Source organism: Mobula hypostoma, chromosome 18 (assembly GCF_963921235.1).
Source record: "Mobula hypostoma chromosome 18, sMobHyp1.1, whole genome shotgun sequence".
In the NCBI taxonomy this organism is placed as follows: Eukaryota; Metazoa; Chordata; class Chondrichthyes; order Myliobatiformes; family Myliobatidae; genus Mobula; species Mobula hypostoma.
Genome location: NC_086114.1, coordinates 65,401,053 through 65,427,741, shown reverse-complemented (window position 1 = coordinate 65,427,741; position 26,689 = coordinate 65,401,053). Strand labels below are relative to the sequence as shown.

At 40.5% G+C, this 26,689-nt stretch overlaps 1 protein-coding gene across 6 annotated transcripts in view; it reads right to left on the bottom strand.

The window, feature by feature from the left end:
* Positions 1–3,879: 3,879 nt before the first annotated feature.
* The window catches only part of myo9aa (myosin IXAa), a 366,573-nt gene continuing 343,763 nt past the window's right edge, over positions 3,880–26,689 (bottom strand). For 4 of the 6 annotated variants that reach the window (XM_063071043.1, XM_063071047.1, XM_063071046.1 and 1 more), the window contains 7 exons: positions 25,500–25,631; positions 23,142–23,265; positions 18,529–18,582; positions 12,952–12,969; positions 10,315–10,517; positions 8,017–8,159; positions 3,880–7,193 (listed from right to left, as the gene is read on the bottom strand). In XM_063071043.1, coding sequence (XP_062927113.1) covers positions 6,718–7,193; positions 8,017–8,159; positions 10,315–10,517; positions 12,952–12,969; positions 18,529–18,582; positions 23,142–23,265; positions 25,500–25,631 — 1,150 coding nt within the window. In that variant the 3' untranslated portion in view covers positions 3,880–6,717. The remainder of the gene's footprint in view (positions 7,194–8,016; positions 8,160–10,314; positions 10,518–12,951; positions 12,970–18,528; positions 18,583–23,141; positions 23,266–25,499; positions 25,632–26,689) is intronic. The other 2 variants (XM_063071045.1, XM_063071048.1) reach the window with 1 other exon arrangement.

Sequence of the window (26,689 nt, the reverse complement as noted above, 5' to 3'; positions counted from 1 at the left end):
CAAGGGGGAGCAATATCCTTGCAGGTAGGTTTGCTAGCATAGTTTGGGAGGGTTTAAACTAATTTGCAAGGGGGATGGGGCCTGGAGCAATAGAGCAGTGAAAGAAGTGCATGGAGTAAAGCCAGATCTAACATACAGAGAGGCTTTGAGGAAAGAGAAGCAGAATAAACGGTATAAAGACAGTAAGGTAGAAGGGCTGAAGTGTGTGTACCTCAATGCAAGAAGCATCAAGAACAAAGGTGATGAACTGAGAGCTTGGATACATACATGGAATTATGATGTAGTGGCCATTACAGAGACTTGGCTGGCACCAGGGCAGGAATGGATTCTCAATATTCCTGGATTTCAGTGCTTTAAAAGGGATAGAGAGGGTGGAAAAAGGGGAGGAGGGGTGGCATTACTGGTCAGGGATACTATTACAGCCACAGAAAGGGTGGGTAATGTAGCAGAATCCTCTTTTGAGTCAGTATGGGTGGAAGTCAGGAACAGGAAGGGAGCAGTTACTCTATTGGGGGTATTCTATAGGCCCCCTGGTAGCAGCAGAGATACAGAGGAGCAGATTGGGAGGCAGATTTTGGAAAGGTGCAGAAATGACAGGGTTAGGATCTTTATGTCCTCGTTGTCCACGGGAATGGTACTGGAGGATTGGAGGGAGGCCAATGTTGTCCCCTTGTTCAAAAAAGGTAGTAGGGATAGTCCGGGTAATTATAGACCAGTGAGCCTTACATGTGGTGGGAAAGTTGTTGGAAAAGATTCCTAGAGATAGGATCTATGGGCATTTAGAGAATCATGGTCTGATCAGGGACAGTCAGCATGGCTTTGTGAAGGGCAGATCGTATCTACCAAGCCTGATAGAGTTCTTTGAGGAGGTGACCAGGCATATAGATGAGGGTAGTGCAGTGGATGTGATCTATATGGATTTTAGTAAGGCATTTGACAAGGTTCCACACGGTAGGCTTATTCAGAAAGTCAGAAGGCATGGGATCCAGGGGGTTTGGCCAGGTGGATTCAGAATTGGCTTGCCTGCAGATGGCAGAGGGTCGTGGTGGAGGGAGTACATTCAGATTGGAGGATTGTGACTAGTGGTGTCCCACAAGGACCTGTTCCGGGACCTCTACTTTTCGTGATTTTTATTAACGACCTAGATGTGGGGGTAGAAGGGTGGGTTGGCAAGTTTGCAAACGACACAAAGGTTGGTGGTGTTGTAGATAGTGTAGAGGATTGTCAAAGGTTGCAGAGAGACATTGATAGGATGCAGAAGTAGGCTGAGAAGTGGCAGATGGAGTTCAACCTAGAGAACTGTGAGGTGGTACACTTTGGAAGGACAAACTCCAAGGCAGAGTACAAAGTAAACGGCAGGATACTTGGTAGTGTGGAGGAGCAGAGGGATCTGGGGATACATGTCCACAGATCCCGGAAAGTTGCCTCACAGGTAGATAGGGTAGTTAAGAAAGCTTATGGGGTGTTAGCTTTCATAAGTCGAGGGACAGAGTTTAAGAATCGCGATGTAATGATGCAGCTCTATAAAACTCTGGTTAGGCCACACTTGGAGTACTGTGTCCAGTTCTGGTCGCCTCATTATAGGAAGGATGTGAAAGCATTGGAAAGGGTACAGAGGAGATTTACCAGGATGCTCCAGCAACATACATCAAAGTTGCTGGTGAACGGAGCAGGCCAAGCAGCATCTATAGGAAGAGGCGCAGTCGACGTTTCAGGCCGAGACCCTTCGTCAGGACGAAGTCGACTTATGTTGCTTGAATTTCCAGCATCTGCAGAATTCCTGTTGTTTACCAGGATGCTGCCTGGTTTAGAGAGTATACATTTTGATCAGAGATTAAGAGAGCTAGGGCTATGAGAGGAGACATGATAGAGGTGTACAAGATAATAAGAGGAATAGATAGAGTGCACAGCCAGCGCCTCTTCCCCAGGGCACCACAGCTCAGTACAAGAGGACTTGGCTTTAAGGTAAGGGTGGGAAGTTCAAGGGGGATATGAGAGGAAGGTTTTTTACTCAGAGTGGTTGGTGCGTGGAATGCACTGCCTGAGTCAGTGGTGGATGCAGATACACTAGTGAAGTTTAAGAGACTACTAGACAGGTATATGGAGGAATTTAAGGTGGGGGGTTATATGGGAGGTAGGGTTTGAGGGTCAGCACAACATTGTGGCCTGAAGGACCTGTAATGTGCTGTACTATTCTATGATCTTGGTCAATAGCATTTTCAACTGACAGAAACATCAGGGTACAGATGGTCCTCCGAACCTGAACATTACTCAGATACAGTCTATACTAATTTTCCTGCTTGGAGAAAGACGATCAGACCAATTCTGTGGTTTGTGTTTTCTGTAGTCCAGCACGGGCAGGTCCGATTGTGCCTAACTAGTGTGTTTCAACCTGTGGTGGCCGGTTATGAGAAGGAAGGTTCTGCAAGCAGCTTAATAAACTAAAGAGAAGGAGCCTTCCACTGTGTGTTAGTAGAATGCAGAGACAGTAAGGTAGAAGATGGCTGTCTCTGTGTGGAGGCCTGTGACTGGTGGTGTGCCACAGGAGGGTGACCTTAGTGAGGAGAATGGATAAGATGTTTGATCGGTCTTCTCCCCAAGGTAGGGGTGTCTAAAGTTAAAGTAAGTGGAAAGGTTTAAAAGGCACCCAAGGAGCAATTTTTTCCAGAAGGTGGTGAGTATATAGAACAGGACAGAGTGGTCGAGACAGATACAATTACGACTTATGGACTTCGATAGGAAAGGTTGAGAGGGATGTGGTCCAAATGAAACTGGTTCAATTAGGTATCTTGGTTGGCTCAGATGAGTCAGGCCAATGTGGCTCTTTTCATACTGTGTGATTCTAAATGCCTTGGTGTCAAAAGCAGTTCCTCTCGTCACCTCTGGAATTCAGCTGTCATTGGGCCCAAAGCGGAGCAGTGATGTAAAAACCCAAACTCAGCATCAGCGAGACTGTTACAGGGAGCAACAGCTGTGCATGATACCTTCCATCAGCTTGCCGATGACTGAGATTTAGACTAATTGGGTAATTAGCTTGATTGGATTTGCTGTGTTTGCGAACATGACACACCTGAGTAATTTTCCTCTTGTTAAGTAGATGCCAATAAAGTAACTGCATTGGAACAGCTTGATTAGTGCACAGTTAATTCTAGAGCTCAAGTCTTTGACACTAAAAAACACTTGTGGGCCATCCTCAGCATATCTTTAGGTATGTTAGTTGTTAACATAAACTGCACATTTCACAGTATGCTTTCATGTACATGTTAAAGATAAATCTGAATCTGTTTTGCTGAAAAACACCACCAGGTTCAGGAACAGTTGTTACCCCTCGACCATCAGGCTCTTGAACCAGAGGAGATAATTTCACTCATCTTCATTCACCCCCATCTCTGAACTGTTCCTACTACTTATGGACTCACTTTCAAGGATGTTTCATCTCATTGATATTTATTGCTTATTTATTTATTTATTATTTTGTTTTTCTCTTTGTATTTGCACAGTTTGTTGTATATTGGATATTGTCTGCCCTGTTGGGGGCAGTCTTTCATTAATTTTTATTGTGTTCCTTTTTATTTACTTTGAATAGCCTGCAAGCAATTCTAATAATCTAATATGCTAAGTAATCATGGCTCAATTTCAACAGCAGCAAATGTCTTCCAAGCTTGCAACTTCAATGTGCAAGTTCAAGCACTGAAGAATATCTTTTAGCCAGTATTAATGAAGCTAAATACAGTCAAAACCTTCAGGAGGAAAGATGAAGAGATTATTCAAAATTAATGAACCATTGAACATGAATATTAAACTGTAAATTGCCATAATCTTTCTCTCAGTAAGTATATAAAGAAAAATATTGGCTACAACTCCATAAAAAGACAAGAACGAACTTTATTAGATCATGGCAAATTATTAAATTAGCATACAAGTAAAACAGTAACCCAGAAATGTATTCCAAACACCAATCCTGTAATACCAATTAGTCATATTTCACCGATGTATCTGATTTTGTTACAAACTCTGTATGAGACTTTTTGAAATTATTTGACAGAAAGGGAACAATTGTAGACACAGCTGTGTCCTTGTACACCACAGATTGTGCAGATCTTGGAAATCTTAAGTAATGCACACAAAACGCTGGAGGAACACAGCAAGTCAGGCAGTTTCTATGGAGAGGAATAAAAACTGAACATTTCAGGCTAAGGCCCTTCATTGTCAACTGTTTATTTCTCCCCATAGATGCTGCCTGACATGCTGAGTTCTTCATGTCTCCTGAAACATCAAATACAAGAAACAATTCAATAATCATCTGTGATTTTAAATGCCATCACCACTGGACTCAGAGTGTTGCAACCGCCCCTGTTTCTCCAGTTACGCAACTCTGCATAACCCCACTTCTTCTCCAAGATGTTGAACTGGTCTTGGTTTCCAACTGAACATTAAGCCATAAGTCCATTTTGCACTTCACACCTGTTAGTTGATCCACCAAAGACTGAAGTCAGATTCTCAGGTCACAGAATGGAAAAAAAATCTGCAAGGGTTTTGTGTTCGTCAGCAGCCAACATATTTGAAATTATTGGGTAAAGGCAGTAATAGTTTGGAATTCAGTTTTTGGAGGTGGGGGAGGGGAGATGCAGGGAATTAACAAAATAACTGATAAACCATGCAGAATACAACAAGCAAAACTAGTGTAATTGAGCCAGGCAAGGGTAATATACTGTATATTGCTCATTCAAACAGGGATGTCTTCAACTCCAACCTTTGATCAGCTCCTCTCCCACACTTTGTCCTGCATGAGATCTAGTTCCATTCTGTAGCCCTGTTCATGTGCAAAATTGTCAATTTCATAAATACTGTTTTCTGCTGTCAGAGAGAAAAATTAACTTCAGTAAGTTAAACCATTCCCATTCCACAAAGCTAGCTAGACTGGTAAAGGTAACCTTTCTCACTGCAATGGATCACTGAGGAGGTTCAAACCATGCAAACTCAAGAATGTAACCAAAGACCGTTTCTGACTCAGAAAGATTCAGGTTGGAGTGGTTTAACCTAGCTGGGATCAGGAAAAAATAGCACAAACACACATAAAAACACACACACAGAAAGAGCAAAATGCCATTCATTATCTACCTGTCCCCATAAAGGGGAATAAAGGTTTCGTTTTTTTAATGCTATGATGCATTCTATCATTCTGGCGTCGCAGATTTGACTGTAGTATCTTTTAGATTCCTCTTCTATGCACAAGAAGAAAGTCGGGATGTAATTTATACAGCTTTCTCTTTAATAAGCCGTGGGAGATTTGTTCATGAACTTGTTTGTACACCGTACACAGATATATTTAAGAAATATTAGATAAATTGCACTTTATACACAAGATGCCATCCCAATTGCTAATGTCAAAAATACAGAGTTGAAACTGTCCAGACACCTCTCTGTTGGGTTGAAGATTACCAAACAGTTTACATGAGTACTTATTATAGAATATGACACAGGATAATATATCCTTTACAAAGAGATTTCTTGAAATATACAGTCATGAGCATACTATAAATTAGAAGAAGCCCAGCATGCCCATTCCAGTGATTGTTACATTCAGTTTTGTTCCTAATCTACTCCATAGATACTGCCTTTGGACAGGAAGCTACAATCTTATATCACAGAACCAAATTTTTCAAAGACAAATTTCAATTAAAATGAAAGGTTAAAAACAAAAACATTGAGTTAATAGTAAGCTTTAGAAGTCAGACTAAAAATTCTTCAAGTCCTCTTTGCTTTTAATACTGACGATTCAATAGAAGATTTTCTTCTGGGCTAAGTTTCAAGGAGCCTGTATGATAATAGCTTACCTACACTTTTATCATGCATTGCAGTCAATGAGCTGCTGACTTGGGTATGCATCTGCTGTTATTGGGACAGCTGTTGGATCAGCAAGCTCAACGACTAGTCAGGTTGGTCCCTTTAACTCCATGTTTCATAAATTCTAAACACCCAGGAAGGAGCAGCATTACTAGACACGCAAAGTGGTTCCTGAAACCCTGAAAAAATGTCAGACATAGGACGTATGGTTAATGCATTATTTTTTTTTACACAGACATTTTGGCTTACATTTCCCAGTGGCTACTGGATGTTTTCGAAACACATAAAAATATTTATCTAACAGCAGTGCCTCAAGTTAGTGAGAAGTGTTATTGAGTCTGATTGTAATTGTCATTTGCGATTTCCTAAATAAAGTCCCTCAATAATCTTTGACCATAAGCATTAATGGAGTGTAATTATGGGATGACAGTTCAAATCCACTTCCTTCCTTCAGTCTTCTGAAAAGTCCCCTCTTGTGGATGGCAAACACTGATTAAGCAAGTGCTCCTTCAAGTACGGCCTTCCTACCACAATGCTCTGAACTGCTGATGACCTTGTTATCCCTCAAGAACAGCTGTTTGTGAATGCATCTGCAACCTACATCCTTCTGAGCACACTGACAGGTGCAGACGTTCTGTCTTCTCAGTGTCTGAATGGTTAAGGCCACAGTACAAATCTTCCGGCAGGTTTTGTTTCCCCAAATAGAGAGAAATTGCTTCCCTTTGTCATTCCTTGCGGCAGTAATGCCATCTATGAGGATTGGAAGTATTGCATGTGATGCACTGAGATAGCAGCTACCCAAGAAAGATGCACTGGGATGGATTAAGGACCTCCACTCAATTAGGACAGAAACCTTCCAAGTTCTTGGTCTCACACCATGAACTCATTGTTCCCAAATACCACCAGCTGCTGGGGAGCACCAAAATCAGGGTCTGTGTTACACTTTTTGTCTGTGCCCAAGACTCCGTCAGTTGAATCTTTGGACTTCTGTGCCGAGCGCTTCATCATCTTTAATTTTTGTTTGCCCTTTTCTGGATTGAAGGTCCCTCTGCTTGTAAACTGTGGCCTCTCTTCCTGACTTTTAGCTCCGTCCATTTCGGCCCGTGGTTCTGCAGTGTTGGTGACATTGTGGGAACGGTAAAGTGCCGGCGATGGTGATTTTGAACGGAAGCGAAATCGCTTTCCTCCTTGAGGTAAACAAGATAATGATTGTGACACTGCCGGTGAAGTGTGAACAGCCGATTCAACTGACACAATGGAGTCAGTTTTCTTCCTCTGTGGCCTCCTCAACCTTCTCCCTGCTTCAGATCGGGCCTGACCAATGGAACTTGTAACCAGGCTTCTTTCTGTCCATGAATGATAAAAACAAAACGTTAGTACTGGCAAGTTCTCTACAGCTTGATTTTATTCTAATGTTGATGCTGACAAAAGCTGTCCAATTTAATCTAATAATTTGCTCCCCAAATACTTTTTTTGAGTTAAATCAAACTTCAGCTGCACCTCAAACTTAACATCCACAAGCCAGATTTCCAAGGAATTAGGATAGTTAGCTGCTGAAGGAAAGGAAGAAAATGCTGGTTAAGCAAACCGAGAACAACCACAAAATGCTGGAGGCACTCAGGTCAGGCAGCATCTATGGAAAGGAATAAACAGTTGATGTTTCCGGCCAAGACATCATCAGGACACTTCAGTTTGAACACTGTCAGAAGAAGGGTTTCCAACATGAAATTCTCCCTTTCTATAGATGCTGCTTGGCCTGCTGAATCTAGGCCTCTGCATCTGACAACCACCTGCCTTTTCCACCCTGACCACTGCATCCACGGGATTGCTGCGTGCATTCCCTCCCCAATCTGAATCTGCATTATCGTCCTTTTGGCCAGCAACATATGCATGGCACAGCTCCCAACTCTGGCTCACCCACACCAACCCCACCTCCTGCCATCATAATCTTTCTGACCCATCATCTGCCCAGAGACACAATGCTTCATCTTGCCCCCTTCAAACCACGTTACTTCTTCATGACAACATGACCTGCAGCTTTTACATCTGTCCCTCTCAAACGGCCGTGTCCCACCAAGGAACAAACTGCGGATTTAAATCTAGCAACACTGGAATTATCTGAACTGCTAACAGGCTGCAGTTGAGACCAAATGTCCTTGGATCGGTTACCAGAACGTTCTGATAATGCTCCCTCGGAGTCCATATTCAAGTTTTCAAAGCTGTCAGCCGTTCCGATGGATGCTTCTGACTCCAGGGTTTCGTCATCTGAGGCTCGTGGCTCCAGCGCAAGCATTTCAAATGTCAGCTCATCCCTAAAGCAAAGCATAATCTATAAAATCTTGGACAATATACACAGAAAATGAGATGTCTACAGATATAAAACATTCTTCCTAGCCTTAAGTCTGATTGCTTTACTTCACTTGCCTTCTCAACTGCTGGAATAATAATAAAGGAGTTGCACAGCAGCCAAATTGACAATGGTTGGCTGCCTGCTACTGAGGAATAATGCCTTGATAACAAGTAACAGTGCTGAAGTCATGATCAAATACAAATATTCCCTTCAGAACTGAAATAATCGCGGCTTGCAGCCCAACTACATCATTCTGCTGTGTCCACGGTTACTTTTGTAACCAGTCTCAATGCACAACAGCTAATCAGTGCTCATCACAATAGAATACTCACTGCATAAGAAAACTTGCTAGCATTATGCCACATGCCAAATAAAAACCTGTTAACCTCTGAGGGCATTCAGCAAATTGCCTTAACAAAGGCTTCACCAATTCGGAGTAGAGCTTATTTACCAGAACAAGGAGAGAGGTGTCACAGAATATTCCTTTGGGGCTCTAGGTATAATTGCTTCATTACATACAACTTCTCCACTGCCAGTGTGAGTAGCACAAGCCTGAGGTCAGATAATTGTCTGCCTGACACTGAGAATTCTTGTCTTTATTCAAAAGTGAGGCCCCTCTTGGGCAAACTGCAGAAAGGATTTAACTGGAAGGAAAGGAAATAAGGGAGAAGGGAACTTTTTCCATATTTCCTTATGGCACAGGAGGCCGCCATTTGGCCACTGAGTCTCTGCTGTCTCACAGAGCAATCTGGAGGCAAAATCACAGGAGATAAAATACTCTGACCTATTTGCTAATATAAATACAAGGACAGAAATCACCCTAGAATTGTCACAGCTTGGTAAGTTGCCCTTCAGACGAAGGGACCCACGTGGCTTGGGAGTTCCAGGGTTTAGACCAGCAGAAAATGTCAACTTATATCCAAGTTGGACATTCGAGAGAATCCCAGAAGTGGTAGTGCTTTCATCGCCTACTAACCACGTCCTTCTCAGTGGGAGCAGTCAGAGGTGTGGGAGGTGCACTCAGAACAGCTGCAGATATTTTGTAGAAAGTACACACAATGATCTCAGTGCACTGAGAGGGAGGAAACTGGTGCTTTGAGCATTGGATGGATGACCATTAGGCAAGCTGTTCATCCTGAAAGGACGTAATTTTAAGGTGATTGGTGGAAAGTACAGGGGAAATGTCAGAGGTATATATGTTTTAAAAACGCTGTGTTTGATGTGTGGAGCACATGGCCAAGGGTAATGGTACAGGCAGATACATTAGGGACATTTAAGAGACTCTTAGATAGGCACGTGGATGAAAAGAAAAATGGAGGGTGATGTGCGAGGAAAGGGTGAAATTGATTTTAGAGCAGGTTAAAGGGATGGCAAAACACTGTGGGCTGTACCATTTTTTGTTCTATGATGGGCTGAGCTTCCTTACTGTAGCTGGAGCTGCACTCATCCGACTGAAGAGTATTTCATAACATTAACCCATTTGTTTGTGGTGGGTGAAGTTTCAGTATCCGGAGGGAAGTGACGCATTGCAGGCTATCCAACCTCTGATTGTGGAGGGTAGATACTTATAAATTCTCTCTTGTTGAAGACAATTACTGTGTGGTAAATGTTACCCGCTGCTTGTCAGCTCATGTCCTAGTGCCCTGCAAGCAGCTCTACGCAAACTGGAATTGTTTCCCTCACTGAGTTGTAAATGCAAGTAAACATTTTACAATGATCTGCAAACATATTTTATAACGGGACATCACTGATGATGCAGTTGAATAGCTAAGACTTCGAAGTAGACTCAGAAAAAGGCAGGTCCTCAGCAGTAAACTTTGAGAAGCATTGCTCGTCAGTCAGTTGTCAAAAAAAAGCAACCAATTAGCTTAAATTACCACTTTAAATCTTGAGATTGCACGGATTTCTTTATTCACTGGGCCTCAATTTAGCTAAACTACTTTTCTGTCGAACTTTGGCTTATACCTTCTGAAAATCAACGTAGTCAACGCTTAGATGTATTCGCTTTCTTCATCAACTTTGTTATTTAATCAAAGTTTTGTACCAGCTGGCTACCTGAACTCTGTCCATAGCTCAAAAGCGTCTTGACACTAGTCAGGTACTCTTAATACTCTTACTTTTCTTTTTGTAGAGTCTCTATTTGTTCGGTTAATACTCTCTCCTCTTGCTGCATGGCTGCCTTCTGTTGCTCTGTCAATTCCACATCAATTGACTCATCGGCACTCACTATTTCTTCAGGAACGTCTGTGACTGACAGCAATCGCATTGCCACCGGAGAAGTGGGACTGTTGTGATTGGAGCGGCGAAGACGGCCTTTCCCCTATAAAAGTTATGCAAAATATCACTCAGGCAAAATATGAAATGAGTTAAAACAAAGTGCATTCAATTGGACATTAATTGTCAAAGTCACAAAATTCACCTCTTTTGGCTTATTGTGGTGCTATTTTAATACTGAACAAAAGGTCAAGGTCACAACAAGGGTCGTCAAGATAATACCAGGAAAATTTCAGTGTCTTTCTATGAATATTTGAACTACATAATTCAGTCCTTGGTCTGTGTTGATTGAGCTGAACAGGGTAACTGTTCCTGCTCCTAGCTTCATTCTACTGGTCATGGCCTGAAGCATACGTGAACACTGAGTGAAGTTTGAAGTGCTTTACCCAATCCTAAATAGTGAAACAGTTTGCTGATAAAACTCAAAGGATGTACCAAAGAGTGAGTACCTGGTATGAAGACCACACCACAGTGAAAAATCTAACCTCATACATGAATGATAATAAACCAAAAAGGTGTTAACAAGCTCATTTTTAAAAGTCTGCAGTTTGTACATGATAAGGCAAATCAAATATTCCTCCTTTCATAATCTCCCACCATTTTTGCAAAGCATAATGCAACAATTCTGCGGCTGACATTCCAGATGGCTAAAACAATTAACAACTTGTGGATTTGGCCAAGGACACAGAACACTCATTTCAAAATGGTAGTTTATAGGAGACAAATACACAAGTTTTCTTTCAACTCTTAAACTTCTTGGTAAATGACTCCTTAATCTGTGATGTACTTTAACTCCTTCTTTGTTTAGTCTGAAAGCTACACTCTCTAACTGTAGTGGAGTACAATTGTCAAAGTCCATAATTACTGAACTGGCATGAAACACTTAAATCTTCTTTCTCTTTGCCGCCAAAGATACTTTATTGCTCTACAATAAATAGCAACAAAACATAAAGAGCACCTCGATATGTCTCAAATGCAGACAGCTGAATGACGAGCCAGGCAGAATGCAATGCGAAACAAGACACTTTAGTGTAAAGTTTGTAAACTCGACTGTTTTTACTTATTTCAAGACTGTTACATATTACATGATGAAAAGATCTGACTTCGATTCAGATTGCTGAAAGACAAGCTTCTGGTTTGTTCCATTCGAATGCAGAGAAATTCCACAGAAACACTGCTGATACACGAGACGTACCAATGTATTTCAGCTGAAGATTGGTAGTTAACAACTGCTGTGTTCATGTGGTCACTAAAAGGATGGTATCTATTACTAGAAGGTTTTCTTGAATCAGGAATGAGAGAATGAGACTTCCCAATCTAATCTGAAGATTGTAGACACATTTCTTTTTAATTCCTGTCTAACTCCAAGACCTGGACCGGTTTCTCTCATCTCAGTGCTGAACTGTCTCTGTGGTTGTGAACTCACTTTCAGGGACTCTGTGGTTCATGTATTACATATTATTTGTTTACTTTTTATTGTTTGCACAAATTGTTATTTTTTTTTGCAATTGGACATTTGTCTTTTTTTGTGTGTTTTTTTCATAGATTCTATTGTGTTTTTTTTTGTTTACTGGCTGCCCATAAGATGAAACTCAATGCTGTATATAGTTTACTTAACATACTTTGATAATAAACTTACTTCGAGCTCACTGACAGCTTAGTACCAGCCACAGATACATAAAGGAAAACACCAGCATGACACAGATATACAAATGACAACAAAATGTGGATAAGAACCAAACCCAGCCTGCGCCCACTCCAGCAAATGGCCTTTTCTGATCAATTCCCTTTTCTGAAGAAAGAGGAATTAATGCATGAATTAATGTTGACTGATATGTAACAAATTATTTTAGCAAAGGAAACCAGTCACCCCCACAGGTCCTGGAATGTTGTGAATAGCAGATAATTGCCATCAGCTCTCATATCCATTGAATAACTGACTTTCTATTTAATTGTGGGGTTCATCAGCTTGTTAGGCTCTTGACAATGCATTCAATTCCAGATCCACTGCAATAAAATCCTCCAGTGATTTAAGGGTCTCAATCTCACTCTGTTTTCAGTGCATGTTGGAAAAATTAAAGGATACACCTGACTTGATCATTAACTGGAAGGCTAGAGGCTGCAGCCAACATCACTGTTGCTGACATAATCTGCACCGTGGAGTACGTTAGGCCAAACCATATCAAAACAAGACAGGGTACTGATGTAAAGTTGTTGTGATGGAATGAATGTCAAAACCATAAAATAAAAAAATGCAACCAAATGTGCAAACTAAAGCATAAAGAAAGAGAATGGTTTGAGAATTGTTTTGTTCAATATTCTGGATCAGGATTTTGTTGCATTGCCGAACATGCAGTGGTGCACCCCCCCCCCCACCCCCATGTGCGCTGGAGTAGTCACAGTGCTGGTGTAACATTCTGAAGGCCATCATCAGGAGAAGAAAATCATTGCAAGCACACAAAACACACTAACCAATTTACCTTTTTACCACCATTTGGCTGCATGAGCAAGAAAGAGAAAACATGAAAAGTTTCAGCAACTCATAACAAACTTATTTGCAGAAAGATAAAGCGATTGGTAAAATGGCAGAGATATGGTGTAGGCCAAGATGGTTTTGTGCTCTAAACAATTGAATTGCACAAATCTGAATGCTGTTGTAATGGTAGTCACTTACATTGTGATAACTGAATTACAAACCTGCATCAGGCTGGGTGAACGAATCCTGAAGACGGCTACAGAAACAATATTCCAACACCATGCAGTTTGTAGGAGCATACAAGACTGGCTGTGATACAAGGTAGCCTGACTTATAAAGAACTATACAAATACTGCTCTTGCTATATAACAAAAAAAAGTTTCTAGCGTATCATATTTAAAAGAAAAGCATACCATCACCTGAGCTTTACACTATCAATTTAAAGAATTAAGATCAGGAGCAAAAGGCAGTGTTACAACCTGTTTGCGTTACAACCTACACACATCAAAGTTGCTGGTGAACGCAGCAGGCCAGGCAGCATCTCTAGTCCTGACGAAGGGTCTCGGCCTGAAACGTCGACTGCACTTCTTCCTAGAGATGCTGCCTGGCCTGCTGCGTTCACCAGCAACTTTGATGTGTGTTGCTTGAATTTCCAGCATCTGCAGAATTCCTGTTGTTTGCGTTACAACCTGACGTACATTTCTGAAATGCATATACAAGGTTGCTTCCATTCCTGTATGAAAAAACCTACAGTCTAATCTTAATGCATTAATAAATAAAATCATACCACAGAATCCAATTGCCTAGTTGAATGGAGTACGGCTTCACCTTCTAGCAAACTCAATAATAACCGATCTTTTCCTTGGAAAGAGTCAATGATTGTGAATCTACAATCGTGAGGCCAAGAATTCCAAATAGACAAATAGATTTCTCATCTTGGTCCCAAAAGGGAAACCCCTTTCTTGAGGAAATGACTAATAGAATACTTGCTGCTGTAAATGAGAAAATGAACCAGAAACAACACAGACAAAATGCTGGAGGAACTCAACAGATCAAGCAACGTCTGTGGAGAGGAATAAGCAGTCAATGTCTGGGACCAAGACCCTTCATTAGGTTGGGAAAGGAAGGAAGAGGGAGGGGAATGAGGACAATCTGGAAGGTGACAGGTGAAGGCAGGTGGGTTTGGGGATGGTGTATGGAGAAAGAAGCTGGGAGGTAAAGGTAAAGGTAGGAGGGAGGACCATGGAAGAAAGGTAAGAAGGAGGGGCACCATGGGGGAGGTGATAGGAGGTCAGAGTGGGGAACGGAAGAGGAAGAGGAGGAATCAATGCTTAGGCCATCAGATTGGAGGTACCTAGACGGAATATGAGGTGCTGCACCTCCACCTTGAGAGTGGCCTCGTCGTGGGAGAACAGGAGGCCATGGACCAACATGTCAAAATGGGAATGGGGATAGGAATTAAAATGGTTGATCACTGGGAAATGCAGCCATTTGTGGATGGAAATCAGAAACATATTTATTCACATTCTCAGCAATGCTACTGTATCTTTTGCTCCTCCATGTAAATGAATTTGCCAAGAAAACAAACCATTCAGCAGACAATCAGTGCTGTCAATGATAAAACTAAACTGCATTATATTAACAGTCCATGGATCCTGAGTAAACTACACAGCTTTTCCTTTATTGATTTTTTTTCCAATATTTCACCTCAAACCTTTGTGCTATCTTTAGCAACCCTAAAGTAATTTTTATTGGTTTATAATACTGGTGATAGCACTTTTCTGCTGTAATGTACAGAATCTGCATAGATGTTCACGTCATAGATATTCAAACAGATATCACAGACCACAAACAGAATGTAGATTGGGCTAAATCTTCATCCTGATATCCCAGGGTAATCCAACACCTCCCACCCCAATCTGATTCCTAAGCGAACAGCTAAAACAAGAACAAATAATGAAATCAAAAGACATAGGAGCAGAACTAGACCATTTGGGCCTATCAAGTCTGCTCCATTAGTCCATCATGGTTGATTTATTGTCCATCTCAAATCTATTCCCCTGCATTCTCCCCGTAACCTTCAACACCCTGACTAACCAAGAAACCATCAACCTCCACTTTAAATATACTCAATGACTTGGCCTTCACAGCCGCCTGTGGCAATGAATTCTGCAGACTCGCCACCCTCTGGCTAAATAAATTCCTTCTCATTTCTGTTCTAAATGGACGTCCCTCTATTCTGAGGCTGTGCCTTCTGGTCCTAGACTCACGCACTATAAGAAACATCCTCTCCATATCCATTCTGTCTAAGACTTTCAAAATCCGATAGGTTTCAATTAGATCCTCACCTACATTCTTCTAAACTTCAGCAAGTACGGTCCAGAGCCATCAAGTGCTCCTCATATGTTAACCTTTTCATTCCCAGAATCATTCTCATGAACCTCCTCTGGACCCGCTCCAATACCATCACATCTTTTCTTAGAAAAGGGGCCCAAAACTGCTCACAATACTCCAAGTGTGGTCTGACCAAGGCCTTATAAAGCCTCAGCATTATATCCGTGCTTTTCTATTCTAGCCCTCTCGAAATGAATGCTAACATTGCATTTGCCTTCCTCACCACCAACTCAACTTGCAAGTTAATCTTTAGAGATCCTGTACAAGGACTTCCAAGTCCATTTGCCCCTCTGATTTTTTCCCCATTTAGAAAAAAAGTCTATGCTTATAAAGTGCATGACTACACATCCTAACACTATATTCCATCTGCCACTTCTTTTGCCTATTCTCTGTCCAAGTTGTTCTGTCAACTTCCTTCATTCTGCTGCTACACCAATGTATCATCTGCAAACTTGGCCACAAAACTATCAGTTCCGAAAATGAATATCTTACTGGTCTACATGATACAGATTCCCAAACTCTTGGTGAATAAGTCAAAGAGGGTATTGTAGAACTTGATTATTTTTTACCGAAGTTTTAAATCTGTAGAACATTTCATTTTTACCAAGCCATTATCTGGAAGTATATTTCAATATTATAAACTCAATTTATGCCTGAATTATTCTGCAAACACAATTGCACATTTATTCCATTGCAAGTGTTTCCATGGGAATGCCCAAATACCTCCACTTTGGATTGATGCACTCCTTCAGCTGAATTACTTCATTTATATTCCCAAGTGTCAGGCAGAGAGTTCGAGGAATTAAACACAATGATGAAGAAACAACAAAATATTTCCCAGTCAACATGGCGTGTGACTCGGAGAACCACAGGTTCTCCTGGGCCTCCTGAACCTGAAGTCCTTCACATCTGCTGCACATGTGGGTTTGAAAGGTGCTGCAAAAGTACTTTAGTACTTCGCATGCTGCATATTATTGAGAGGATAGCTTAAAGTTGTGATGTATTTTTGGCAGTGGGAGTGACTGATGGAGGGAACCAGCAAGCATTTGAAGACAGGAGTGAACAAGCATTTAAAGTAGGGGGAAGCAACATGCTAGCATCTGGAGTGGTGGAGAAAACATGCAGTTAGAGAGATGACGGGGATGCTGATCAAAGGGTTTCTTTATCTTGGTTGTACACAGCTTGACTATTGTTGGAGCAATACTGATCCAACCATTCTATCGTAATTCGAACTTGTGTCTTATTGGTAAATAGACTTAATGGAGTCTAGTCTAGCTTTCAGTCAATACTGATCATTCCCAGATGCTGATCTGGAATAACTTGATGAAGGCGCAAGAGAATTGTAGCCACATATCACTTGTACTTGCAACTTTTTAACAGCAGGATGAACGTTGCCTTGGTCTAAGCAGCTTGGGCTGCTTCATTACTTAGTACGAATTATGTATGGAATTAAATAAACACTCTCACATCTCATTTCTCACCACATTGTAGAGGGAAGGTGATGGATGATGATCAAACACTGCCTTGAAGCAAGAGAGGGCAGTCACTATCTCCCCTTCAGCTCTCCTATCCACATTTGGTACATGTGTGTAATGATGTTTGGGGCTAAGCAGTCTAATGAAAATGAAACTAAGTGGGCTGGCTGGTGGTGCAATGACATCGGCGCCGGACCCGGAAGCGGAGGTTCCCGGGTTCGAAACTAGTCGTGTCCACTCCCGAGTACGTTTTCCATCCGTGCTGGGTTGAGTGTCGAAATCGCAACTCGACCTCGTAAAATAAAAGGAAAATACTGCGAAAACGTCTGTGTAAGGAGTGGCACCCCACACAGTCTCTCTCTCTCGCTCCGCGCCTTGTAAAAAGCCATGAAAAAGACATCACGCACGCAGACGCACATACGCAGACTCACACGCGCAGACTCACACGCACAGACTTGCACGCACGCAGGCACACGCCAAAAAAAAAGAAAATGAAACTAAGCATCATTGAGTAGATATCACTTCAAATCGCTGTTAACAACACCCTCTACATCTTTACTGATGTCAATTGTAGACCAATAGGCAGTAATTAGCTGGAGTGGATATATTTTACTTTTTGTGGACATGCCATAACTGGGTATATGGCAGTGTTGTAAATGCATTGGAACAGCAGGGCTGGTCTGGTAAACAAGTCTTCAGCACCAAAGCCAGATGTTGAATGGTCAGATAGCCCTTGTTCCATAGTGCTCCAGCTGTTTTTTGATACATGTATAGGTTACAGTAGTGAGTACTTGAGGAGGGAAAGATGGATTATCTAACTCAGTTGTCTGCAAATCCTTCAGCTTTGCCTTTGGCTTAACATTTAAGCAATGCAATGTAGAGACGAAGTGCATTTGAAAGCCACTCTGATTCTTGTTGAATTATACTAACTATATTAAGATTCTGTTAATACAGTACACAGGAAAATAGTTAACATTATCTGGTATATAAACAAGGCTATTCAAAGAGTGGCAAATTTAGTGGCCTTGTAAAATGCTAGCCTACAAAAATTAGGGAAGAAACCTGGAAGATGTTAATCAAAGGCAAGAAGGGCTGTATACTGGATGGCCAAATACCATGCATGTTCTCTTAAATTTTCCTCAAAAAGACTAATTTAAAGTGTACAATATATCTATATATACACATAAATACACACACGCACACACACATATAAACATAATTATATAAATAAGTAGTATAAAAGAGGGAACACAAAAATACTGAGGTAGTGTGCATGGATTCATTGCCCACTCAGGAAATTGATGGGTGAGGGGGAAGAAGCAGTTTCTGAAATGTTGAGCATGTGTCTTCATCCTTCTTTCTATACTTTTTAAAAAAGTAATCTACTTGAATGAAACTTTTTAAAATTTAGACTCAATTCTTTCGGTGGCTTTTCACTAGCAACTTAATGTGAGTTTATATTCTCTTTCTATTAACCCTTCAATTAATGCGAGCTTCATACCAGAAACAAAGTCTAACAGTCAAATACAACAGCCAACAGATACAAATAATGTAGACAACTCCAAATCAAGAACAAAACTCCAGTGAACATAACTTAATTCTGTTCCAAGACAACACACACATTCAGATCATTTCCAAGGCTTGGGACAGGCGACCAAGTGATGAATGGGATCATGGAAATGAACTGGTGACATGTAGGGAGGATTACCTACCGGAATCGAACTGCGATTCATGCTCATGAATCTAACCGCTATTATAACTGGTTTCTATAGTAGAAAGAACACGAAAAAGTAGAGGATCAGGTTAGTTAGACCATGCAATCAGTAGGAACATACAGATTAAAGGAAAGAAAGTGTTTTTTGTTATGGGTCAGTAAAAAGTATTCCCTCTTCTTCGGACCTCTTCCCTTCTCTACCATTTAAAACTCACTTATTTTCTTACTTTCCAGATTCTGAGAAAAGGTCTTTAACCTAGAATGTCAGCTCTGTTTCAATCTGTTAATGTAGACTGGCATTCTAACTGCTTCCCAATTTTCTGTTGTTTAATGTACAAATTAGTCCATAAGACATAAAGAGTGGAATTAAGCCATTTGGCCCATTGAGTCTGCTTCACTATTCCATCATGGCTGATTTATTATCCCTCTCAATCCCATTCTCCTGTTATCTCCCCATAATATTTGACACCCTGACTAACCAAGAACCTACTAACCTCCACTTTAAATATACCCAATGACTTAGCTTCCTCAGCTGTCTGTGGCAATGAATTCCACAGGTTCGCCACCCAATATTCTGCTTCTCTGTAAAGTGCCTGCAACTTCCAGTTTGAATCCTTCCCATCCCCACTTATTTTCCTCTTCCACTTTATAAAGACAACACCAGCTGGATTGAAAGTCTGAACTGCCAGTAGCTCAACCACATGTAAATATCTATTTATTGAAATAGCACAAGTTTTAATAGGCAACAGCGCTGCTCCAAAAAGCGCTATATAAAGTTATTCTTACCCGTGGCCATTAGGCTCTATAATGAGTCAACCTTCAGCTGGGGGAGTAATGACCCGCTCCTGTTAGACTGTTTGTGGTAACTTATTTGTTTATTCTTTCGACTTCTAATATTTATATCTATGCACTTGTAATGCTACTGTAACACAGTAATTTCCTTTGGGATCAATTAAGTATCTATCTTAACTCCTCTTTATCAATGCTCACCTGCATAATTGAGTCACTGGGCAGCTCACACTGATTTGAAACATGCAATACTCAGAAACATTGAAAATAACTGGAGCTTCCCAAATTTGATTTCAGCTGAGATCAACTCATACACAGGGAATGTTTGTCAGGAATCTCTTGCCTGCTAACATGCTGGAGACTTAAAATCTATTATTAAATTGAAACTTCTTTGATTTACTATTATACATTCTTTTAAAAGAATTACCATGACCAGACATGGTATGTTTTATAAACAATCAACTCTCTCAAGATTAGGTGCACCTTACAACGCAAACGACTATGACAGAGACACACAGATTAACAAGTAAAATGCAAAACAGGACTGTAATGTCATGGGTGATTTGACACGATTTAGAGATTTGGTAGAAAAAAAAAGTACCACCATGAAGACATGGATATTGTGATTCCCATCAGAACAAGACACTGATTATTACATAATACAGAACAAGAAAGATATTGTATATATGGATCAGCAAACTAATGTTTGCTTTCCTGCACGCATGCACCAATGAACCTCACTCTGCCATCCCAACACCAGATAAAAAGGGGTACTTAAGTGAAGAAAAGTGTATATACACATCACATAAAAAATGAATAAGGACATAAATGTGAACTTACACATCAAATGTGAAATTACACATCTAATGTGATGATATTGCTTACACTTGCAAAAGCGTCATACCTGAACTTTGCTCAGTCTCACACACAAGTGATCAAATTCTCAGCTTCAAACTACCTCAGACAGTCAACATTGAACCTTCATTTCTCCAACAGCTTTGCACAAGTTTTAACCAGACCAGATGGAAACAAAGGTTGTGCTAATAGACCCCCAAATAAGGTAAAACACGGAGAAGTCAAAATACCCAAAGAGAAATTGTTCTTCAAATTTGCTTCTTTGAGGATGCATTTTTGGATCTTTTATGGATTGCTTTTGCATTGCGGGGGGGGGGGGGCGCTTTTAGAAAAGGCAGCATTAAAACTTAATTTGCTTTTCTGTGGAAGTATAATTTCTGCTTTCTTGAAACTTGCATCATCAGGAAAGTACAAAGCACCTGACAAGGGCCAAAAGTCAAAGATGACAGATACAACACAGAGGGGCCAAAGATCCAGCTACAAAGTTCCCTGAAAGTGGCAACACAAGTAGAAAGGATGGTGAAGGCAGCCTTTGGCATGCTTGTATTCAGGGCATTGAGTACTGGAGCTGGGATGACAGACTGCCACTGTACAAATCATTGGTGAGATACAGTGGAGTATTGTGTGCAGTTCTGGTCACCTAGCTAAACAACGGATGTCATTACACCAAAAAGGATGCAGAAGATTCACAACGATGTTACCAGGACTGGAGGACTTGAGTTATTGGACAGGGTTCAAAGGAAGTTCATGAAAATGATTCCCGGAATGATTCCAGCATATGCAGACCATTTGACGGCTCTGGATTGTTGGGACTTTTTTTTTGCCTGGAGCAGAGGAGGCTAAAAAAGGAACCTAAAAGTGGTATATAAAATCATGAAGGTCATGGCTAAGATGGATGGTTACATTTTCCTCTAGTGGAGAAAAGGGATAAGTTGAAGGTGAAAGGAAAGATTTAAAGGGGAGAAACATTTTTACGAACTGGAGTTCAGAAGACTGAGGGGTGACCTTATTGAAACTATTGAATGTTGAAAGGCCTCAATAGAGTGGATGTGGAGAGGATGTTTCCTATGGTGGGAGAGTCGAAGTCCAGAAGACACAGTCTCACAACAGAGGGGTATCCTTTTAGAACAGAGATGAGGAGGAATTCCTTTAGCCAGAGAGTGGTGAATCTGTGGAATTCATTGCCACAGTTGGCTGTGGAGGTCGAATCGTTATGTATATTTAAAGCAGTGGCTGATAATTCTTAATTAGTCAGCACATGAAGGGATATGGGGAGAAGGCAGGAGATTGGGGCTGAGAGGGAAAATAGATCAGCCATGATGAAATGGTAGAGCAGACTCGATGGGCCAAATGGCCTAATTCTGCTTCTACATCTTATAGGAGATACTGGATTGCTGGGACTTTTTTTTTGCCTTGGAGCAGAGACGGCTGAAAAGGAACCTAAAAGTGGTATATAAAATCATGAGGGACATGGTTAAGGTGGATGGTTACATTTTCTTCGAGTGGAGAAGAGGGCTTAAATTGAAGGTGAAAGGAAAGATTTAAAGGGGAGAAACATTTTCACGCAGAAGGCAGTGTGTATATGCCACCAGCTGCCAGAGAAAGGTGCAAAAGCAGGTATACTTACAATGTTTAAAAGAAAATTTGGGCAAGTACATGGATAAGAAATGTTTAGAGGGAGATGGGCCAAATGGGATCAGCTGGTATGGACATCTTGGCTGGCATGGACGAGTTGGGCCAAAGGGCCTTTTTTTGTGCTGTTTTACTGTGTGACGGGGCAAAGTCTTGAGATGAACAGTTTAAAAAAACATTAAGGAAACAGAACCAATGCTGCATGAAAGAACTAAGAAATTGAGAAGGCCCCTTATCTGAGATGTGATGGCATTGAAGAGAGTCCAGAGGAGGTTCATGAGAATGAATCCAGGAATGAAACAGTTAACATAGGAGGAGAGTCTGAATGCTCTAGGTCTGTACTCGCTGGAGTGTAGAAGAATTGGGGGGGCGGGGGGGAAGAATCTCATTGAATCCCATCGAATATTGAAAGATCCGGATAGAATAGATGTAGGAAAAATGTTTTTCATAGTGGGGTTAGACTAGGACCAGATAGCACAGGCTCATAATTGAGAGACATCCATGTAGAACAGAGATGAAGAGGTATTTCTTTAGTCAGAGGGTAATGAATCTGTGGAATTTATTGCCATGGATACCTCTGGAGGCCAAGTCATTGAATTAAAGCAGAGATTGATAGGTTGTTGATTAGTTAAGGTGTCAAAGGTTACAGGAAGATGGTAAGAGAATGGGATTGCAAGCAATAATAAATCACGGAACGCAGACTGACTCAAGGGGCTGAATGGCCTAATTCTGCTCCTATGTGTTATGGACAGCAAACACAAATGTTTGTCCAAGCTAAGTTTATACTGCTCTGCAAATGAAGTGAAATTAAGACTTAATCCCACATTACAAACTATTATGAAGCAATAGGTACAAATAGAGCCCGAGAGGTAATTGATATTTGCTTCAGGATCACAAAGCAGCCACTACGCTCCACCAACGCGCTCTTTCCGAAACTCACAATGAAAACTCAAAAACCACCAGGAGATTACAGGAGACTAATCTGGGAGATCAATCAATTTCTGTTGATCCTAAAAATACTGAATAACTTGAATGAACTGTCAAAATTACACTAAACTTAGAACAGTGAATACATATATGAATGCTGAAACAGCACAATGGTGGAAGGCAACAGAAGCTTACTATTCAGAATGACAAAATGAAAACAAAGGGAATAATGGATGTTGTAGACATGGTGAGTCCATGAGATTTTTAAAAATATTGTAACTCTTAGCAAATGCAAGTTATTATTACATTTCTTTTCATGGAACGCAAGTCTCCATTTAATTCAGTAAGAACAAGAAACAACATTGCAATATCATTGATCAGAATAAAATTCAAGTTAAAACATCTTACTATTGAGTGCCGGATGAGTGACAACCTATTCTTGGCTTTGTTCTCTGCAAACTCCAGGCTGCTAATGTCCTTTAGACGTGCTCGGTACTTGTTCATTTGCTCCACAATTATCAGTTCCACACACCTGTGGAGAAGATTAATGTGTGATTGAAGTGATCTATTTTTAAATCATTTCTCACCAAGGAAGTGTGGAACATTTGAAATATGGGAAATAAAATCAATTCCATTCTACTAATCTGTTTTTTGGTCACCTCTCCAAATTCTTTCTCATCCTCCAGAAACACACATTAAATGATTTAAGAACTCACATAACTCAACTTTTGCATGCAAAAGCCCTGCTCTTCATTTACTCTTAAATTACTTTTCAAACTGTATCCTCAATATTTGAGTATTTCATAATTGCAAATATTTGTGGATTAAATTCTATCAATCCACTTAGAATCTGCAAAAAAAAAACCCCAAGAGTCTGATTTTAGACAAAAAGAACAAAGAATGAGGGTAAATTTGTAAAGAACGTAAAAGAAGGCCATAAAATCTAGAAAAAAGTCGAAAGACTGGACAAAATGAGGTCCCATAGAGTCACAAAATAAATTGCACAGCAATTTAACAAATTTTCAGGTTCAGCTTCACAAAGGAGGCTCAGATATCTTCCCAAAATGCTGGGGAACAATGAGTCAAAATGAAAGAAGGAATTAAATGAACATTAATATTAGTATTAAGTTGACAAATCCCCAGGGCTGATAGACTGCAATCCACAGTACAACAATGATAGACTGCATGGTTGTCATTCTGGAGATTGTGGAATGATTCCTTCAGATTGGAAGGTGATAAATGTATTCCCATTATTGAAAAAATACAGAAGAAGAGAAAACCTGGAACAGCAGGCTGGATCATTACCAGTTTATGTCCTGGCTAAGATTTCTACTGCTACGCTGTGAGGTATTTCACTTCAGTAGTTTTCTGTTAAAGCAGTGTGCTGGTAGAATATTTTGGTTTCGGCTAAAGTTAAGGAGCCATGTACTTCAATTTAGGAATGTGGTGTTAGTCAATCATGTTGGTGGGATCGAGAGAAGGTTCTAGAGAGAACTGGGTAGGGGAGAGATTTGTGACGGATAGGGGCGGGTTTCGTGATCTTTTGCTGGGAGTTGTGGAGAAGAGAAGATTGGCAAGATACCCTTAAGGATTCGACCTGATGGGGAGACGCTATTGCAAGGAGTAATTCGTGAGACAAAGGAGTCCACGATCAGAAGTTCTACTGGTGACTGATGATTAGAATTCAGTACAGTGAGTAACAGTTATATCCAGCTTTTGGAAGAGATAAACTCTAATGGCCATGTACCCATTTAGACTGATCTAACTGTAATGGGCCCTTTTATTTTTTTTCTTCATTTTCTTTATCTTAATGACTGTTTGATAAAGCTGAAATTGGTAAATATACTTAGTGTATGATTTGTCATTTCTTGGCGACCGGTAATTCTGTATGGGCAGTACTTACACAACATTTGCTCAAATCGAGGTTCCATTAATCAGAACTCCCCAACTTTCCTGTTTGGTTGAACTCCAAATAATACTGACCTAGACATAAAGGTGGCCTTCTCACTGCTGAGTCATGTGGCTACTAGCAGAATTAGCTATCGAGCCAAGTTTGTATACAAGCCCGGTGAGAGGGTTACACCAGTATTAGGAACAATTCTACAGTCTATTATAAAGGAAATGATAACAGGGCACTTTCAGACCATCACAGAATTAGACATACTCAAACTTGGATCTGATAACAGAGCACTTACATAGAATATATAACAGTACATCACAGGCTCGTCAATCCACAATGTTGTGCCAACCCTTCAACCTACTCCAAGATCAATCTAATCCTTCCCTCCCATGTAACCCTCTTTTTTCTTTTCATTATCTGCCCATTTAAGAATCTCTTAAGTGTCCCTAATGTATCCATCTCTACCATCACCCCTGGCATTGTGTTCCACAGACTTACCATTCTCTGTGTAAAAAACCTACCACAGACATTTCTCCCTATACTTTTCTCCAATAACCTTAAAATTAGGACCCCTCACATTAGCCATTGCTGGCTGTCCACTCTGTCTATGCCTCACCTCTGATCACTGTGTACAAGATGATACGAGACAAAATCAATATGTTTATGAAAGGGAGATGATGTTTGACAAAACTATACTGAATGTTAAAGATTTAATTGAAGTCTAATTAGTTTTCATCACAATGTGAAAATCCAAGAACAAGCAGACTAAACTTTTCTCCAATCACAAGCTTTCATGGCCTCGGTGCTGCATTACTATCATTCTTTATATATCTAACTTTAATGTTAAGAAATGGAAGTAATCTTACGCAGTTGTTTTTGAAATATCTTGAACGCTTTGTAATGGGTCTGTGGTATCTGGACATCGAATAATACATGGAGCGAAGACAATGGCCAATGCATTTGAGGACATCCGATTGGTCTCTTCTTGCAGGGCAATTCTAGAAAGCAGCACAAAAACAGAGTATGGAAAAGAAGTACGGATTATGAAAATTATTCATTCCTTCAAGTTGTGCATTACCAGAACAAGTTTACTACAGATACACTTGAGTAAATTTCTGTGCAAAATTTTCATGACAATTGTGAACAGAAAGTATAGAATGTATTTCACCATCTTCAGTTGGTCCCAAAACTATGCAGATTCCAGAACACTCTGCAGTTGCTAGACTAGAGCTGAGCAAGAAAACAGCAGGGCATAAAAAAAAAGTCAGGTCTGAATAGCAACTAAGCGCCCACACTTTCAAAACCCCACAATCAATGAGAGATCTCACACATCAGTGTCTGAATAAGCTGCAAATAGTTTGGCAAATAATTGCAAGGTATGTTTGAAACAAACATACTTAATGTCAGCCACAACCACATTGGACTGCCCATATCACAATAAATCAACTGACTAAGTTATACCAAGCATTTTTACATAAAAAGGGAATTTCTGTCTGCCCCCATCTGAAAGACCTGGGAGTTTTTACTAATTGAACAGTGCTTACTCTTACTGCTACATTCAGGAGACGCTCACGAGCATCTAGGATCACTAACTGTGGCATCACCTCTCCTGATGTCAGCTGGTAATGTGGGTCATTTCTAGAGGACCCTTGGCTTTGATAGACAAAACCAATCCCCAGTTTTGTTGTCTATCAAAGGCGTTACGTTTTTGGATGCTTCTCGAAGTCCCCAACATAATATTTTTCCAAAAGAAAATCATATAACATATCTTATAAATGAAAAATTAAAACGTTAAAAAATACAACATATAACTTATGTTTCTGTATTACTAATTGTTGGCTGTTCAGTCTGTCAAGCTGTTCTGCAATTCAGTGCTAGACTCTTGCACTAAACCCCCATATCCTTTAATATTTAATAATCTATGAACCTCTATTTCAATACTTGGAGAACAAAGCGCCACAGATCTTCTGGTCAGAAGATTTCAAAGATTCATTAGGCTCATGGTGAAAAGAACTTTTTTCAGCCTCTCTCTATCTTTTCCGCCTTTGGCCTCTGG